At 40.9% G+C, this 20,585-nt stretch overlaps 1 protein-coding gene across 2 annotated transcripts in view; it reads left to right on the top strand.

The window, feature by feature from the left end:
- brinp1 (BMP/retinoic acid inducible neural specific 1) overlaps nucleotides 1-18,647 on the top strand; it is a 113,574-nt gene extending 94,927 nt beyond the window's left edge. For both annotated transcript variants that reach the window (XM_088281659.1, XM_088281660.1), the window contains 3 exons: nucleotides 6,660-6,896; nucleotides 9,752-9,974; nucleotides 17,221-18,647. In XM_088281659.1, coding sequence (XP_088137785.1) covers nucleotides 6,660-6,896; nucleotides 9,752-9,974; nucleotides 17,221-18,355 — 1,595 coding nt within the window. In that variant the 3' untranslated portion in view covers nucleotides 18,356-18,647. The remainder of the gene's footprint in view (nucleotides 1-6,659; nucleotides 6,897-9,751; nucleotides 9,975-17,220) is intronic.
- The last annotated feature ends 1,938 nt before the right edge of the window (nucleotides 18,648-20,585 follow it).

Below are 20,585 nucleotides of genomic sequence, written 5' to 3'. Positions count from 1 at the left end.
CAATACTTGCAGCTCCCATAATTTATGCCATTACTTTTGTGAGCTCAAAAATTCCTTATCCTGATGATGCCATTTTTTTACTGTGTATTTTTTTCCAATTTTGTTAAATCGCCAATTCATTTTTTTTGTGGGCAAAGCATAACACGATGACTTTATCACTGTAATGCGGCTTTAATACGCCTTTTATGGCGCCCCAATGTTGTTGCGTTCCTTTCGAGAAAAATGACACCGACTCCTATCGCCAGCTGAGATGGTGCACGTCGAATGAGGGCGAGAGGCGGCCTCACTATTTCACGTTTACTGCGCGCTTGTGCGAGTCGTGTGTCAGCTGCGCCGAGAGCTCATCTAGCACCTCAGACAGGCCTGCCCTCGTCCATCTCACAATTGCTTTAACAAGCAATTTCGCCCAACTTCCAACTATGTTGGCGAGTGTTTGCTTGTGTGTGTGTGTGTGTGCGCAAAAGGTGGGCAGGGGTAAACACTAGTTTGTGCACATTGTATGGCGACCACGCATTGTTGTTCCACACACCACATGGTGATGTTTGCGTCTTCAGTTTGGTTGAAAATTGGATTTTCCACTTGGATACTGCAATGCTCCCTCAACATGTTCTGCATTGCCCTGTCTACAATTTAAATCAGTTCCCAGGTGTGTGCCTCACATATGACGTGCTTCCCTAAAAATAGCACCAGGATGAAGAATTATAGAGCTCCCGAACACAACTACTGTCTTGCTGAAATTAGCCCGTTTTTACGGTGCTGCCATGTACAAGTCACCAGACAGGAATAACGTCGTCGTATAAATGTCACCAACTTTGCCTGGTAATCAGTCAATTATCGGAAGGCTAATACAACGGTGCGGCTTTTCTGTGGATTTTCCTTTCACCACTAGGGGCGCTCTATACTTCAGAAAATAGGCTAAATAAATCTTGATTTTATATATATATATATATATATATATATATATATATATATATATATATATATATAATATTTATCATATATATATATGTATAATATTTATCAAATATATATATATATATAATATTTATCAAATATATATTTATATAAAATTAACGAGCAAGACAAGAACATGGGCTGGCTTAAAAAATGCTTTGAACCAAATAAATAATAGTCAGAAATAAATTTTCCACTATTGCTTGCTCTTTTAAGTGCAAATAAATTTTTTGGTCTTATCTGTATAATCATTTCCCCGACACAGCTCATTACCATCCGCTCAAAGTACGTCCACTTCAAATGTTCGTGCTACAAATGAAAGGGAGAAATAGTTGCAAAGCTGTCCGGCGCTTTTCTTGCTCTCCTAGGTTAAGATCATGACGGGGTCGATGATGTTCCCGTTTGACAATACAAGATGCTCGCTGAGAACATTTCTGAAAATCTTCCATAATCTACTCCGCATACCTGCGCGCCATTTGCATGCTAAGTGCTGAGAATGTGAAAGTTCTCCAAAAGTGCTTTTCCAAGCTCCAATAGCGAGTCTTACGGAATAGAAATGAAAAGTGGATAAATAGCAGCTTTGGCTGCACAGATGTGTGCAAAATGGGCCGACACAGCAAATCTTCCCGATGGTATGCCCCCTCTGGTTAAAGCCTTCCCTGGCAGACCACAGTGCCCGTTCTCCAACCTAGAAAAATACAAGAAGCACTAATCCACATCAGAGGTCTTTAGGTTTGATAACGATAACCTCCAATCTTCATTTAATGGCCCTCTCACCCCCCCCCTCCCCCCTCCCACCTCCCACCTCACCTTCCCATTCAAATAAATGCACTTTATTGCGCCAGTGGATTAAGTAATGATTATTTTGCAAAATTGCGGGGCCACACAATGGTCAATTAATCTGTAATGAAACGCTGACTTATGAGGCGAAGCGTGGCATTACAATAAGTAGGCAACTGCTTTGCAGTTACAAGAGCTGCCCCCCCCCGTCCCCTTTCTCCCGCCTCTCTCACCCCCATCTATCAGCATTTAAAAATAGTGCACGCCATAAGGGGACATAATAGAAAGGCAAAGTCGCCGTGGAGTTCATGGCCATTGTCATCATTCCATGGATAAAATTAAGCCTCTTCATTGACTTCAATGTTTTTTACTGTAGTGCCTCCAAGGTCAAAATTTTCCTAGTGGAAATAATAGAAATTAAAATTGGCAAAGTGACGAGCGAGCAATCAACACCCACTTTTAAATGCAAAGCCTGGAAATGATCGGCAAACGTTGACATTATATGACACTTAAACGTTGGTAATGTGACCGTTACAAACAACTTGTGATTGATCACGACAATGAGTGTCACAAAAGAGAGAAAATATGATAGACTTTTAAATTTACAAAGTAGGGGGGGGATTTACATACATGTACGCGCATGCACAAATGCATCACACGCATGCACGCACACGACTAAAGACGACCACTACTACTACTAAATGGCATACAAATAACTCTCGACTGTCATGCTCGTAGTAGGGCACAATGCCATGGTTTTGGAAAAAATAAATAAATAAAATAAATAATTAAAATAAAGTAATAAAATAAATAAATTAATTAATTAATTAATTAATTAATTAATAAAATTAAATAAAGAAATGAAGAAAATAAAAAAATAAATAAAATAAAATAAATGTTCACCGTTCATGTGTGAGAGTGCGGGCATTGTTTCTGGAGATACATAAGAATATTAGTCTTTTTTTTTTTGAGGGGGGGGGGGTATTTTTTTTTCCTTTCCCGCTGCAATGACAATAAAGGTGATAGTGATGACAAATGTGTACGGCTTAGCGAAGGTCTGGCCATGTGTCATGCTGCAGCAACAAGGGCTGCTGAGGGATTCTCGTAGCAGGGGGACACGAGGACAAGACATCACATTTCCAGTAAGTGAGTCGATGCACCGTGATTGAGTGTACTTGGGGAGAGTGCGAGAGGTGAAGAAACAGGAGTGAGTGATGGAGTGAACCCAAGGTGCGAGACGGGAGCAAAAGTGAGCGTAATGAAGTCGGACAGAGGTGCAAAGAGGAGAGAGACAAAGTCGGCGAACAGAAAAAGGAGTGGACAGCAGTTGAAGTGACGGATGTTGACGCGAGGCTCGCCGCTTGCGAAGTATGCTCGGAGGAAGGCGAATTGGAGGCACTCTCTGTTATTGTGCAACGGGCCCCGCTGGCACCCGCCTCCGCTAGTGAGCGGCGTTGATCCGTGAACTTGCCATCTGGATTGTCCCACAAATCACATTAAAGTTTCAAGTCCAGGAATACGTCAAGCTAAATGAATATTGGATCTGGGGGCCACAGACAGGCCTGATGAGAGAGAGAGAAAAAAAAAAGGCCCGTGCAACCCGAGTCTTGTGCGGTCACACCGTGAGCCATCCATCCACTTTGCCCCTTCCGCAAACCCGCCTCCCACTCGTCCGACTGACCGGCAACGATCACTGTGCGGTTGAGGGAAGCGGCTTTTACTGTATCAAGAACAAACTAGATTACAATAGAATCTCATTCCGGGATTCGACCAAGACGTGTTCCTATTTTATCAACATGTTTTTTTTTTGGTAGGAAATAATTAAAATAGCATTAAATGCTCGTCATCATCAAACCTTAATTCAGAATCAGAAATGTTTCACGGTACTTTTTAATTAGGAGTATACAAAAGTTGGCTCCCGGGAGATCCTTCCCAGCCATCAAGTGTGAAATTAAACAAGCAAGTAAAGCTTTTGTGAGCTGCTATTGTCAGAAAATGTAACTTGAAGCAAGCCCTTCGGATTTTGGCTCTGTTCTTATATCATGGCCGTTCTCACCAGTAACACTGTAAAGTGTTACCGAGTCGCGATAGGTAGCCAAAATCCAAATGAAAACATTTCTTACATAAAGTTCATAATTATTATTTCCATAACATCCTGTTATTGCTGTAATTCTCATCCGATCATATCCTGCTGTAACATGATTTTTTTTTTTATTTTTTTTTTTACATTTTGTCAAAAAGTGTCTCTGCGTTACTACAGTAATCGCATTTAGTGATTTATTAGTTTAAAGCAGGCAGGGGCAATCTACGGCACGGGGGCCACATGCGGCCCTTTAAATGTTTTAATCCGGCCCGCCGAACTTGAAAAAATTAAATACACAAACCATGTTAATGTTTTATTCACCCTGTAATTCTGATGTATTACCACAAGGGGGCACAGTCTAAGACACATCTTTTGTTGTATTGCTTTTGTTCATTTTCATTTAAAATGAAAGCATCTTTTCTCAAAATACTAAATGTATTCTTTTTTTTTTTTTGTCCGATGAGGTGATGTTACCAAAACACTCCATCCATCTGCTCCCGGTCCGGCCCTTCTGTCAAATTTTCAAACCCATTGTGGCCCACATATCAAAAGTTTTGCCCACCCCTGGTTTAAAGGCTTTTTTTTGTCAAGTTTATAAATGTCACTGTACATTTGAAAGAAAATCGCAAATAAAATAAAAATCGCAGTCGCTGTCAGAAAAATCGCAATACGTTTTTTCCCCCTAAAAGCGATTGATTAATAATGATTTATTGCATATGTGTACGTTAGCCACATATCGTATCCCCCATTTAATTTTTTTGGGTGTCCTTGAGCAGTTTTTCAGAATTTTAATTGTTCAATTCAGCATACAAAACTATGCAGTGTATGCTAATATTGTCATATATAAGCATCTTAATTAACTTTTCAGTGCCAGAGTTTTTCCATTAGCAATTTTTTTTTAGCGAGTGAAAATAAGCAGCTTTAATTGAAGTGTGCACACCACAGAGACACCTTTGGACAGTATTTCAGCAAGTTATTCATGTGTGCAATGTATAATAATGCCCTTGCTTCCCTCTTTCATTTCAGGTACATTTCATTGATTCCGCATAAATTGATCAATTTTCTCACCTTTGGGTGAAAATAACACGCGACTGGAAAATGGAGAAAAACATTCATCATTCAGCATGATGTTATGTTGTGTTTCCGTGCATGCATATTTTCTGCTGAGGCAACGTTTGTGCTCAAGTAAAACCGATTAAAAAAAAAAAAAAAAATATATATATATATATATATTACTTTCCGCACAAAAAGGGCACGAAAAAAAAAAAAAGAAAAAAAACGATTTAGTTCTTTTCCAGTCCACTGGCTTGAAGAGCTGAGGATTTATTTTCCAGGCCCCGGATTGAAGAAAAAGGCTTTACTGCGGCCGAACCTTCATTTCTATGAGATCTCCTGAGAGATATCAATTGGCCCAGAGTCCAGAAATGATACGTTGAGAGACAGGAAGATGGGTCGGAATGCACTTCTGCTTCCATTTGTTCACCTTTAGTTTATATACCAAACGAGAATGACACTTCATGGATCAGCACCTCCACAGTATGAGAGGGAATAAAGTTCAGCTGTACTTTATTACAGTACTGTAATAGTATATTAGTTCGTCTATATGTTTCAGTAGATAACGATAATGCCGCCGTATATCACTTTTGGAAGACAAATAGATCACAATACAAGCGAAGAAGGTGTGGCTCACCAAAAACAAAACAAAAAAAAATCCCGTTAAGCATAATATGATGTAATGCACCGCATTTTCCGAACTATAAGACGCACCCGTATATAAGCCGCAATTTTCTAGGTTGAAAAAAATGAGTTGTTTACTGCATGTACAGAACGACGGCAGCAACTTTGCTAATTAAAACAGAACAGACCCAAGATAAAAAAAAAAATCAAGATTTATTCAGCGTATTTTTTCAAGTATAGAGCGCCCCTAGTGGTGAAAGAAAAATCCACAGGAAAGCCGCACCGTTGTATTAGCAAAATCGATAAAAAAAGCAGCGGCTTATCATCCGGAAAATACGGTAATATTTTTATTCGTCTATATATATCATATTTATAAGCCACAGGTGTCAAACTCAAGGCCCGGGGGCCAGATCTGGCCCGCGACCTCACTTTATGTGGCCCGCAAAGGGCAAATCATGTCAACGTCCTGTTTCTCGCACATTTTCTTCCCATATTTAACAGATATGAGATATTGCCATTTATTTGTCGCCAATCCTCCCCTTTTAAAATAACGACAATATGGCCCGTCCGCAAAAATGAGTTTGACACCCCTGCTATAAGCCATAATGACACTTTGCAACATCAGTGTGAGCTTCTGTGTATCCATACCATAAACACTACTGATACAATACATGAAAATTTTAAAAATTGAGGTTGAAATCTCCGATACGTACTTCTGCATTCGCCTGAAGTTTCAAAATCTAAGAATCCTGTTAGTCAAACAAGAAATCCTCACTGCAATTTTACCACATGCAAGTGGTCAGTCTTTAGTTGGCTAATTGTGTGACACATACACACACCATCTGAAAATTGCGTATTTGGGTCGCAACGATTGTGTGCTAAATAAGCCGACAGTACACTCGACGGGAGGCATCACTCGCAACGGAAGGCTGTCATGCTGCGAGTGAGCCGGCACAAAACGTGACAGCTCATGTTGAACACTGGAAGGCTTTGAAGCACATCCCTTACACAAATAAACGAGTACCCCCTCACACAAAACAACCCTGCCAGGACGCTCTGCCGTTTATTTCCCCCCGTAAATCGCCATCTGGAACACTGACGACAAATTTGAATCTGGAATCACCACCATATTAGGCTTTAACGGACATATGTTGATGTTTCTCAGGTCTTCAGGTCATTTTCCCGGAGTACCTGCAGGAGAAGTTCGTCCAGTCGGCTCTGAGCTACATTATGTGTAACGGCGAAGGAGAGTACCTGTGTCGCAACAACCAGTGCATTTGCCAGTGTGCAGACGAGTATCCGCAGTGCAACTGTCCCATCACCGACATCCAGATCATGGAGAACACCATGCTGGGCATGGCCGAGTCATGGGCGTCCTCCTACAAAGACTTTGAGAACTCCGGTGAGTAGTCATGGTTACTTTTGTTTGAAAAATTGATTTGGGGTGGATTAGAGATCCTAATAGTGGGTTTGTCATGTGAGGTCGTGTTCGACCAACAGAGCGTGCCATCTTAGCACGGATTGATGTGCCTTAGATGTTCCTGGAATTATCGATCAAAAAATGAATGCTGTACTTTTTAAACTGGAGCCGATCCAGTAGGCGGGCTACACCCTGAACTGGTTGCCAGCCAATCAAGAGTGCACACATAGACAAACAACCATCTGCGCTCACACTCATGCCTGAGCGCAATTTAGTGTGTCCAAAAGTGAAAAAGTGTGACTGGTAACAAAGAAAGAAATGCTGGCATTTTGTGAACATTTTTAAAATTCACGACAATTTGCAATTTTTTTTTTTTAGCAAAAAAACATGAAGTCGTGCATAGTGATGGGAAACTGAAGCTTCAAATTTGCTTCGTGAACCGGTTGTTGTATTTTTTTTACTCCTCTGGTCAGTGTGCTTTCAGGCCAATGTTGAACAGAGACTGCCATCTACTGGAGGCCAGAAGTACTACAACTGGTTCATGAAGCAGATTTGAAGCTTCATTTACCCATCACTAGTCGTGCATGATTTGCCTTCGCGGGTCACAAAAAATGATGTGGCGGGCCAAAGCTGGCCCCCGAGCCTTGAGTTTGACACCTGTCATTCCAGCATCCAATCAACCGGCCATGCATGTTTTTGTAATGCGGGAGGCACGGGGAGAACATGCAAACTCCACACAGGAAGGGCGGAGTCGGAATGGAACCCACGACCTCTGCAGGCCAACGTGCAAGTCATTATAATCTGAGCACATCTGGTCCTGTAGGGACGGATCCACTTGTTCTACTCAAATGAGGCACTTCAGGGAAAACGTGTCGTCATTTTTGGACATTAAGTGTTTTCATTTTGATAAACCATCCCTAATTTTAGTACTTTTCCAGGAATTCGTATGAAGGAGCACATCCATTTTGTTTCCCGGGCATACGTGACGTGGCAGCTGCCAACCCGGTAGGAGGGGGATGACACGCTAATGGTCTTTTTTAGGGCCTTGGATTCAGATGACTCTTAATCGTGAGCTGACATCCCCGCGGTGGCTTTTGGAGCAAAAAAAAAAAAAAAGTTGAGGGGAGGCGTGTGACATCTGTGAACAGTGGGTGGAGGAGAAACGGTGGAGGAGGAGGAGAAGGACTCCGGTGTCTCTGAAGCAAACGAGCAAAGCAGATCTGACAATCCTCGGGAGGACGAGGAGAAAACTCCGAGAAATGTCTTCGCCGAGGCTGGGGGAAAGAAAAAAAAGCTGTTCGGCTGTCTTGAAGTGTGGAGGGGAGTCGAGTGTGGAGCGTACCGCCATATTATAAATTGGCCTTTGGATCCCTTCAGCTTGCTCGATTATCATAGTTCACGGAAGGTCATGTTGGATTTTTTTGGGCGATTTGCAGTTTATGTGCTGTTTATTTCACGTAACATGCAAAACTATGTAGCTTTTGTCTAGGGGTGAAAATGGCACGTATCTAATCCATATTCTGTAGCGCGTGTCCTCATTAGTAATATTTCACAGGCATTTTCAGAACTCACCCGGGACCTCGTTTAAATTGTGAAAAATCCATCTAAAATCCTCAGAATGCAACCTAAGGTGCCGTTTTCAACATTTTCAAAGAGTATATTGGTGATCCAGACAGAACTGAAGGCAGAATGTGATATTCCCGAAAGATAAAATCTACTTTGTATATTTTTTTTCTAATTTCAGTAGTTTAACTTTAGCAATTTTTGACAATAATACAGAGGTAACAAACGATCACATCTTGTCCTGTCCTCTCTTGCCCTGTCCTGTCCTGTCCAGTCTTGTTCTGTACGCTCAACTCAAATTGATTTTTATTGTGCTTTCACAGCAGCATTAAACATTAGTAATGATACAAACGTAACAAACTGTCACATTTTGTCCTGTTCTCTCTTGCCCAATCTTGTCCTGTCCTGCGCTGTCCATTTTTATTTTGTACGCTCAAACTCAAATTGATTTTTATTGCGTTTTTACATCAACATTAAACATTAACATTAATACAAATGTAACAAACTGTCACATATTGTCCTGTCCTCTCTTGCCCTATCCTGCCCTGTCCTGTCCTGTCCTGTCCAGTCTTGTTCTGTAGGCTCAAACTCAAATTTATTTTTATTGCGCTTTCACAGCAGCATTAAACATTAACAAAAATACAAACGTTACAAACTGTCACATCTTGTCCGATCCTCTCTGGACCTATCCTATCTTGTCCTATCCAATCTTGTTCCGCAGGCTCAACTCTAATTGATTTTTATTGGGCTTTCACAGCAGCTTTAAACATAAATAATGATGCAAACGTAACAAACTGTCGCATCTTGTCCTGTCCGCTCTTAGCCTATCTTGTCCTGTCCTGTCCTGTCTTTTTCTGTGGGCTCAACTCAAATAGATTTTTATTGCGCTTTGACAGCAGCATTAAACATGAGCAATAATACAACGTAACAAACTGTCACATCTTGTCCTGTCCTCTCTTGCCCTAACTTGTCCTGTCCTGTTCCTGCAGTTGATTCACATCCGCCTTTCCAGTTAATATATACTGTCCAGTCCAACTTTGACTTCAATAATGTCTGTCCCCTCTCAATCCTCGTTCTGACTGACTCCATTTCCAATAAATATTCACCTAAAACATTTGCTCACTCCACAAAGCAAAAATATATTAAATGTATTTCTTCATCAAATTGAAGATTGGTTTCCTTGCTGGCTTCCATTGTCACAAATGTACTACTCAACCAAGAGAGCTCAATAAACCGACACAGCTTTTTCCCGGCGCCGCTCTGTGCTTTTGCAGATGAGTTCAAGTCCTTCCTGAAGAGGCTGCCCGCCACTCACTTCCTGCCCATCAACAGCGTGCACTTGCTGTGGGGCAGCGACTGGGACCTGCAGGCTCGCTACAGGCTGCTCCAGAGCTCCCTCGAGGTGCAGCGGCTCAAGATCCAGCGCACTGCCCGCAAGCTCTTTGGTCTCAGCATCCGCTGTCACCACAATCCCAACCACCAGATGCCCAGGGAGAGGTGGGTCGAAATACAATCTTGACACAACGCGCTCAACTTTTCACGCTCCAAAAACCCAAGGATGTGACGAGGCAGGAAAAAAAAAAAAAATTATTTTGATCGCCGCTGATCCGAGCGTGCGCACTTTAAAAGGACGTCATCCATTATAGATAACAAGCGGATTGCTGCGATGTTTGTGTCCATCACGTCGGCTTAGTGCTGAGGGTTGCACATGCCTACCTCACTCATGTAGTTCCACGTCGTCGTCTATAAAAGCAAATGCAGCACCGGGAGTGTTGTCTAAAGGTCATTGCACACATCTGCCACCACCTCCCATCCTCTTGCAGGCTGAGAGCCTCGACTGCGCGGGGGTGCGCCACCGCCTGACATGACAGCAAATAACCCGAAATATGAAACGGTGTTCTGTGATGAGGGCGTCACCATACATTTTGAAAGTGGTTAAATATTCATTTAAGCGCTCGGAAAACGAGCACTTAAAGACTGTCACTGGTACCTTGGCTGCAAGGAAGAGTTGGCTTGTGAGTACGCCGCCTCCCCTTCAGAGAGCCGGTTTTATTTATTTTATTTTTATTTTATCTTTATTTTATCTTTATTTTATTTTTATTTTATTTTATTTTATTTTATTTTATTTTATTTTATTTTATTTTATTTTATTTTATTTTTATTTTATCTTTATTTTATTTTTTATTTTATTTTATTTGATTTTATGTTTATTTAATTTTTATTTTATTTTATTTCATTTTATTTGTTCTAATTTTATTTTTGGCTTTATTCATTTTGGATTCATTGAAGACAACATTGAAATTTTTTTTTGAATGACCTAAGGGAAAAAAAAATTAATTTGACCCATTTTCAAAAGTTCAAATATATATATATAAAAAAGTGGACGGACAAAAGTTTCCTACGCTGATATTCTCCAGCAAATAATCATGAAAACGTCTGAATAGCTGACCCGATCAACACAATAATTTTCTTACAGTCCCCTCACCTACATTTGGTAGATTTCTGAAAGTCTCTTAAAATATAAATAGTTGGAACTATGTTAAAGTGAGGAGCTTCATTTCGACAAAAGTAGTATTTTGTCTCCTTCTTGTGCCATGTTGCTTTTACGGAACTACGTCCAAGTGAGTTGAGAAGCTCCAGAAGTAGTGGTTGGCCGCCATCTTGTGGCATCTATAGTTAAAGCTCAACCTTTTTGGGGGCGGGGTTTCGTCACTTGCTTTCAGATCATTACCTTTTGCATATATTTGATAACGTAAGACACAATTTTCAGTGGATGAGGGAATCGCAGCAAAACTCAAGACCGCTAAAATGGTTCGGAGGTGTGTGCCCACCGCCGCCACGTCACCTCCTCAGGGAGACCTTGTAACATGTCTCCGACACGTAAGGCAGGCGGCAGCTGATGATGATGCCGATGTGAAAGCATGTTGCCAGGCCGACAACAGGCGCATGGCGAGTGTGGGAGCGCCGCCATACATGCATCAGAGCCCGCGGTGGGCACCGCTGTTGTTACGTGCACTCACTCGGAGTGTCGCTCGCTGTGAGAATTCTGTTCCGTGGCGCCTCCCGCCGATTCCGACACAATCCTCCGAGCGCGGCAAAGGTGGAGCCAATTTTCACTGTCATGTAGAGCTGCGACGAATAATTCTGATGGTCATCGAGTCGTCAGTCGATGACTTTTTCGATTAATCCATGAATCAGATTTTTTTTTAATTTGAAACTTTTTTTAATTCAAAAACAGGAAATGATTTCAAGTTGACTGAGCAGGGAACGCAGAAATGAAAATTGATTATGATTGAGTTGCTCGTTTGGTCTGTAACATCAGAAAATCGGAAAAATGTCGATTAGTGTTCGTAAAAGCAGATGTATGCAAATATCGGATTCCTTTTGCACCTCTGCTGGTCGCTTCCAAAAATTGTTTCCGGTTTGTCTCAATATCTTGAAGACACCAATTATTGGCAATCAATTCCATATCAAACATATTCTTAATGATGAATGAATTGATTATTATTATGCAGGTCCATAATTTATTTTTGGTCATTCGTATCACGTCTGCTTTCGACCGGCATGAATTTTTCGTCTATCGAGTGTAAACTATTAATAGCTACCTGGTCTGGTTGCTCGCAAGACATTCATCTACACATCAGCGTTACTTATTCATGTTCCAAATCTGACATGTATGGAATTGGAATGAAGCCTGCATAGAATTAGAATCCATTCAGTAAGTGATAATGAGTCGGTCCTCTAATTGCTCTGACACTGTTGCTCAGGTCGTGGTCACCTTCGCCTGAGATGAATACGCACTGAAAATTGTCAAATGATTTCATAATAATAAGAATTGACTCGTTCTTTGTGTTGGAATTATGTATTATATTTATGGACCATATTACTAGATTTATTTATGTATCGTTCAGTATTTTCTTACACACGTTGGATTTCCTATTACATATATTTTTATTATTATTATTATTAAATATAGAAAAAAATGTAAAATATATTTAATTTATTATTATTATTATTAAATATTATATATGCATATATATATACATATATAAATAAAATGTCTGCTGTTAAAATAATAACTGTAAAATGATGATGTTTTTTTTTTCTGCTGATCTGACTCGGCTCTCTTTGGGAGGAATTTACGACGCATTTAATCTGAGCTCATTTAACTTTGAAGCTCCGCTCAGACGCTTAGTATTCTCTGCGGAAATAAACAACGTCTATTCCACTTGATTGTTTTTTGATTTCCTACGACAAATCTTAGCCAGCCAGACGACACGGTGAAAACAATTTATCCAAGTATTTCAACCTAATAATGAGATGAAATGATTTCAAAACCCCCAAAAATACAAACAAATTTATATGCCTTTCATATGTCCATTAGTTAATGTGTGTCAGTTCCCGTGGGGTAATCTGCTTTGAAATAAAACTCTTTATTGGTGTAAATTACAGACTGTTAAACTGATAAAATTCTTTCAAATCATACTTCCCCCCCCCCCTCCTTTGATCACATATTTTATGCTCATAATATTGACAAATATTGGCTTACTGACTCCGCATGTATTTGTTGTATTTTTATGAGTGCTTTCAAGCGATTCAATTTTTTTAACGAATTAATCGCAAAAAAATAACGGTAATTCAATCATTGACTGCCATTGACGGCTAAAGACGTCCAGGATAATTTTTTTTGCACTCGGCTGGTAGTGAATGAGTTAATTGCGATTAGTCACATTTTTCAACTATTTTTTTGTGAAGTTTGTAGCAGATATTTACTTGAATAATAGCTTGTAATTAATGTAAATATATAAAATATAATATTTATTATTATATATATTATCATTATATAATATAAAATCTAAATAATATGAAGTGTGAAGTGTATTTTAAATCAAAGACTGCTCTAATTGCTTTCTTTGATCTGTGAATGTGCTCTAAACAGAGTCGAGGATTTTTCTTTTCGTTCTCCTCCCGACAAGCACCACACTCCAGCGGTGTTGGTTTGCAAGGCCCGCTGGTAACTTGAGCGCGGCAAATTATTTTTGAAATAAATAAAACTGAGTCAAAACACTTAATTGTGTCAATTTTTTTAATCTCGAGTTAACGCTTCAATTTTGACAGCCCCAATTTTCACATTTCATTTTAATTATTGCCGGTTGAAAAGGTATTGAAAAGTTGCATCGGAATTATTTCAATGTCATCTGCTCTGATCAAAAACTGACTCATAAACAAACCCAAAACTTGTTGTATTTTTTGTACTCCTCTCCAATGATGTCATCCGAGCGCCTTCCATTAGATGTTCGTGACGAGTCCAGCGTTTCTCCAGCACCACTCGTGCTGGTTCCGAGCTTCCTAAAGTCGTTATCGTAACGAATGACGGTCTGTCATTCGCAAGAGCCGCACGCGGTGAACGTAGAATAGCAAGTATCACTCTCAACTCCAGTCACTAATTGGAGCGATGCTGTGCCCCGTCATGGCACCATTATGCAAATCAGCTGCTTAAGAGTTTCATGCAAATGCACAATTAGAATAGAAAACAGAAAGAAACATTCATGCTTATGTGAATATTCAACCTGCTGCCTGCTAATTAGCATTTTTAATTTTTTGGGGGGGTGGGCGGGGGCTGTTGTTTCTGATACAAATCAACAAGCGTGTGGTTAAAAAGGAGTACGTGACTGCCGGTCGAATGAGAGCGACATTATTAACGCTTCAAGACAATCTATTCCAACACTCCCACTCTATCTGTCAACGCCAGATACCTGGCACAACAACTGTGTGGTTTTGGCCAAAGTACTGGCAGGATCTTGATGTTAACCTCCACCCCCCCCCCCCCACCGTAATTACAGATAAACATACGGCCAGGGCAAGCGCCGTGAGAGTTTTAGTCTGCCCAGACCCAAAATGATAATGATGTGGATATGATAATATGAACATTTTCCAAGGCAACGCATTTTCACAGCGCTGATTTGAAGGCGCTTTGAGCCGACTCCAAGGACAGGCCAAAGTAAAAACCAACAGAGCAAAGAAGCCAAAAAAAAAAAAAAAAAAAATCACAGGCCAAAACACTATTATTATTCAAATTGACCCTGTAAAATTCAGCTGTGCCAAGAGGAAGAAAGGTAAAATACAATAAATACAGCTCCTGTGATAAGAACGTGTTACAAAATAATTCCCTTTGAGTTTGATTTTCCAAAACGTTTTTTCCTTTTTGATGATGGATATTATGGCTTAAGATAGCAGAAGGGGATCGTTCTTGTGAATGTTGACATTATATGCATCAAAAGATCAGATTTGTAGGTTTGAATGCAATAAGTGAAGGGGGGGGCGGTGCGATGCTCAGGGGGGTGCGTGTGAACCCGGTGAACATGCTTTTTTCCCCACCATACTACAATAAAGTGTAATTGCACATCCAGTCCAGTAGTTGGCAGTGGCGCTCTCATTGCCCATTATGCGCAGCGAAAATGCTAAAATGGTGCTGGGGTGGGGGTGCGAATTATTTTCTTTTTGTTAGGGGGGGGCGTAACAGAAAATAATTGAGAAGCACTGCATTAAATCAATATCACAAGTGAAATGTTGGATGTCCACAAAACGATTAAATGGCATGTCATAAAATATCACACGAAAGAAGAAAAAAATTCAAGTTACTTGTTTGTTGCTTTCAAATATAAAAACGTTCACATAATTGCATCTAGACAAAGTCCGGGTTTAAAAAAAAAAAATTGCATTTCTGACTTCAATCAGTGTCAAAATGCGATTTTCCTCATCGTCGTCAGACTTTGGAAATTTCCTAGTCGTCTTGAACGCAGCTTCAGATTTCCGTGCTTCCTAAACCCGATACGTCACGGATCTAAAGTTCGCTGACTCATTGTGCTTCCATTGTCCTCCATCAGTGACACGTTCAAACTCATTTAGGCGTATAGCTCGGGGCCCGGGGTGGGATTTGTGGTCTGCTCACAATGCAATGTCATCCATCATAATTAGTCCTCGGGTTCATTAACATGTCACGCTAACCTTGACCAACTCTCCTCTCCAGGAAAAAAAAAGACTCACTATTCATTTCCTATAGTCAGAAACAAAGTTCCAATACTGTCAAGATGACACGGAAAGATGCCTGCGGGGAAGCGGCGACGAGCTAAGAATAGCAAGTGATACCTTTCACCTGAGGGAAATAACCAAACTATTCTCTCACCTCGTTCACGTTCGAGTTTTTTGCCGCCTCGGAGACGAGATTTGTCCAAGGTCTGAGTTGTTTTGGCCTTTTGCAGCCACGACAACAATCATCAGCCTCTCCATGATCCACCCCATGAATAATTAAGTCTATTCATTAAATGCGCAGTGTTTTCCGATTTAGCGCGCTCTAAAAAAGGTAACAGACGGAGTGTCTTGTATTGTTTAGGAATTAGAATCACATTTGACAGCATTTATTGCCCTGCGTATGGAGTCAGATCACTGCCGGTTTTGGCATTGAAAATGAATAAACATGAATTGGCACAGAAAAGGCAACTAATATATATATATATATATATATATATATATTAGAATATCTATATTAGAATATGTATATATATTAGAATATATATATATATATATTACAATATATATATATAGAGAGAGATATTAGAATATATATATTAGAATTTATTTAATTTATTATTAATTTATATATTATTTATTTTATAATTTAATATTTTATTATAATATAATATTATATATATATATATATATATATATATAATGTTTTTATTTATTTAATTGTTTTTTTAAAATTATTTTTATTATATCAACGTTATCGTATTTAATTTCCTTGTTTTGACTTTCAACTTAATGGCAGTGTTTTGGCCTTTAGGGAGGCCTAGCAAGAGGCTGGCGTGACTTATGAAAGAACTATCGGATGGCAGCTTTAAACCCAACGGGGCGTGAGAAATGAGTCTCGGGTGTTAAACTTCATACCCTTGTTACGGCTTTTGACTACAGGCCGGCCTTGGTTTACGGAGGCCACGCCGTGACCCAATAAAATGTCATTTTGCTGGTCCTTGCCGTCGTCTTATGTCATCATGCAAATTCATTGCGCCCCGTTTGTAACCTCCTAACCGCCTCTGTCAGGATGGTCGTATACCGAAGACCCCCCCAGGCGCTGTATCTGCTGCTCGGTTCCGTTCCGCTCAGCAATTCGCATGTGAAAGGGGGTTCGGCTTATCCTGACGAGACATCATGAGCAGATTATCATCAAGTATGAAGGAAATCATTTCGACAGCCACTTTCACAGTGCCTTCCCGACAAGTTGAGCAAATTGGCGCATCGGAGGCATAATGGTAGATCTTGCCGTAGTGGGACTTGGTTAATAAAATTGTAGTGTAAAAAAATTTTACACTCGCAGCCCCTGACACTTTCGAAACTAGGTTGGAAACCGACAAATTGTTGGTTTATTTCAGTGCTTCTCAAATAGTGGTGCCCCCCTTGGCGATGCTGAGGGGGGCACCTGTGACCCTGGGTAACATGCCTTTTTTCCGCTGTACTACAATAAAGTGTAATTGCACATCCATTCCAGTAGGTGGCAGTGGCGTTCTCCTTGCCCATTGTGCGCCGCGAGTAGAGACTCTACAGTGTCGGTTTGTTTTGCAACCAAAATGCAAATTTTCATAATTGTGGTGCAGAATTGTTTTCTTCTCACTAGGGGGGGCGTCGCAGAAATGAATTGAGAAGCACTGGTTTACTTCAATGACTCATGCTCGTCTTTTCCAATCAGGTCGGTGATGCAGTGGCTCAACCGGGTCCAGTCGTTCCTCTACTGCAACGAGAACGGCTTCTGGGGAACCTTCCTGGAAAGCCAGCGCACGTGCGTGTGCCACACGGGCGTCACCCTGTGCCAGCGGCCCATCCCTTGCGTCATCGGCGGCAACAACAGCTGCGCCATGTGCAGCCTGGCCAACATCTCGCAGTGCGGCTCGTGCAACAAGGGCTACAAGTTGTACCGCGGCCGCTGCGAGCCCCAAAATGTGGACTCGGAGCGGAGCGAGCAATTCATCAGCTTCGAAACGGACCTGGACTTTCAGGACCTGGAACTGAAGTACCTGCTGCAGAAAATGGACTCGCGACTGTACATCCACACGACGTTCATCAGCAACGAGATCCGCCTGGAGACTTTCTTCGACCCGCGGTGGCGCAAGCGCATGTCCCTGACGCTGAAAAGTAACAAGAACCGCATGGACTATCTCCACATGATCATCGGCCTGTCCATGAAGATCTGCCAGATGCGCAACAGCAGCATCGACCCCATGTTCTTCGTCTACGTCAACCCGTTCAGCGGGAGCCACTCGGAAGGCTGGAGCATGCCCTTCGGCGAGCACGGCTACCCCCGCTGGGAAAAGGTGCGCCTGCAGAACAGCCAGTGCTTCAACTGGACCTTGTTGCTGGGCAACCGCTGGAAGACCTTCTTCGAGACCGTGCACATCTACCTGAGGAGCCGCGCCAAGATCCCCACCGGGCTCCGGAACGACACGGGCCCCGTCGATCTGGCGGACCCCAACAAGCGGCAGATCTACATCAAAATATCCGACATCCAAGTGTTCGGCTACAGCCTGCGCTTCAACGCCGACCTGCTCCGTAGCGCCGTGCAACAGGTGAACCAGTCGTACACGCAGGGAAGCCAGTTCTACTCGTCGTCGTCCGTCATGCTCCTCTTACTGGACATACGGGATCGGATTAACCGACTGGCCCCGCCGTCTGCGCCCGGCAAGCCCCAGCTGGACCTCTTTTCCTGTATGCTGAAGCATCGGCTCAAGCTCAACAACAGTGAGATGATCCGCGTCAATCATGCCTTGGACATGTACAGCACAGAGATTCTAAAACAATCGGATCATCTGACTGCAAAACTGTGTTGATCGCTTTCAAATTCGGACGTACGGAGAACGACACGGAAACGCCCTCGCGAATTTACTTCTTTTGCCTTTTTTCTCCTTTTTTTTTTTTTTTCTTGGACCTTTTCTGCCTTTTTGATGTAACTCAAACTTTGTAAGCAGACTTCGTAAAAAAGGGGGGGGGGGTAAAACATCATCGGAAAGGAAGACGTTAATCGGACTGTAACATACCTGTCAAAGCATGTCTGTCATTTCTCCAAAGAACGTTAATGTCAGTGAGAGAGATTAAAAAAAATAAAAAAATACTCGTGATAAAGACGCCTTGATTATAAGGTTTGTATCTGAAACTGCCATTCTTCTTTACCTGGGAAATTCAAAAGAACAAAAAACTTATTTTTTTCTTTTTTTTTTTTAAATAAACAACAAAAAAAAAGGAAAGCAGGCAGACCAGATATGCTTTTCTTTCTGCTCACATGCAAAATAAAAATGTTTATATACACCCTAAGGATTTAAAAAGAGCTCTATAGCGTGTAAGGTAGTCAACACATTTATTATAGAGTCTTTATTACTTTTCCAACCCTCGTCGAGTCGGTGAGTTATGAAGCACTCGGTCACTCTTCTGACATGTAAGGCACACGCAGCAGGCCGAGAATGGATCGTCATGTCAAATAACGAAAAGCCAGCTGTTTATATATATACATATACAGTGGATGTGTGTGTGTGTGTATGAGTGTGTGTCCACGTATACATTTTTTACTTTTTTTTTTTTTTGGGGGGGCTTGATAAATGAATGTGTCCATTTTTTGTCAATGCAGAGTACTTCTTGCGTGTTTTCTGTTTTTTTTTTTGTTTTTGTTTTTGTAGTTTCACAAGAAAGTAACTTTCCCGCCGCGTGACTGCATCATTGTCGTGGATTTAACAGTAAACTGCGAATTTTGTACTGCTTTGCGTTTAAAAAAAAAAAAAAAATTGTACAAATGTTGTGACTGCTGGTTTGTGGAGCTTTTTCTTGGGCACCAAAATCTTAGCGTTCATCGATCAGTCACGTTGACTAAAAGCCATAGACGACCCCCCCCCCTCCAAAATAGAATAGAGTTCGATGCCATTTCATTTTACACGCGCTAGAACATTTGCTTCTCTCTCACTTGATTTGAGACAAAAGCACAGCAAACGGTATGTTGGTGAGACGCTGGATTTCTGTGTTGTGCCGCAAAAAAAAAAAAAGATATATTCAAATGTAAAATTTTAACATATTTTAATCTGGAATTCTTTCGCCACAACCTTTTTTTTTTGTTTTTTTTGTTTTTCTGAGTTATCCCAGATGACTATGTAAATAATCCCGTTTGTTGAACATGGAAATGATATCAGCATTGTTGACCTAGTGTCTTTATTATTCTATTGGCACACACACACAAAAAAAAAGAAATGTATTAGATCCCAGTTGCAGATTTTTTATTTATTTTTTTTGGGGGGGGGGGTATTTTAGTTCTCTTGCTATATATTGCTGCTTTACTGTTGCGTGTGACGCCAAGTCTTGTGGACATTGCAGAGGCACATATTCCACCTGGATTTGCAGATTTTAATCAAAAGGTTTTTTTTTATTTTTCAATTTGTGACTCGCGGGACTCAAAGTGGACATAACATGGGATTTTATTTTTTTTTTTTTAATTGTTTGTACACACACAGTTGGGTCTCTGGTGTTTTTGTCCACCTGTTAAGTGTGAAATTACACAACCACGTAAGTCATTTTGTGAGCCATCTCTTTCTAAAATGTGTCTGTGAGCGAGATTTTTCTTTTTTCAGTTTTTTCTTTTTTTTTTTTTTTGCTGAATTTGCAAAATATTCAACACCGATTTTCACCACCCATGACTTGGTAGATAGGCTTCGTGTTGAGCCATCATTTCCGAGACGTGTTCAATTTACAATTTTTTTTTTTCTGGTCCGTCATTCGTCAGTGGCCTGGGCACCCATCCTGTCTGTTTTTTTTCAAGATGAACCAAACTCATTGTCAGTTGTTCAGCCATTCATTCATTTTCAAAGAGCTTTTCGCACACATACACTTCAACATGATCACAAGGTCCGGGGATCAAACCCACAACCTCTGGGTTGGAAGACGGATGGTCACTCTACCACTGATCCAAACTCCATTTATGTGGGACTAATTAAAAGTGGTAGACTTGGGAAAATTTTCTTTTTTTTTTTTTAATTGAAAGTTTTGAAAAAGAATCCACCCCCAAAAATCAAACCCTTAACA

The sequence above is a fragment of the Idiotropiscis lumnitzeri genome, chromosome 18 (genome assembly GCF_059441095.1).
Source record: "Idiotropiscis lumnitzeri isolate Australia: NSW breed Sydney's pygmy pipehorse chromosome 18, RoL_Ilum_1.0, whole genome shotgun sequence".
NCBI lineage: Eukaryota > Metazoa > Chordata > Actinopteri > Syngnathiformes > Syngnathidae > Idiotropiscis > Idiotropiscis lumnitzeri.
Note: the sequence above shows the minus strand (reverse complement) of the source record. Positions and strands in the feature narration are given on the sequence as shown.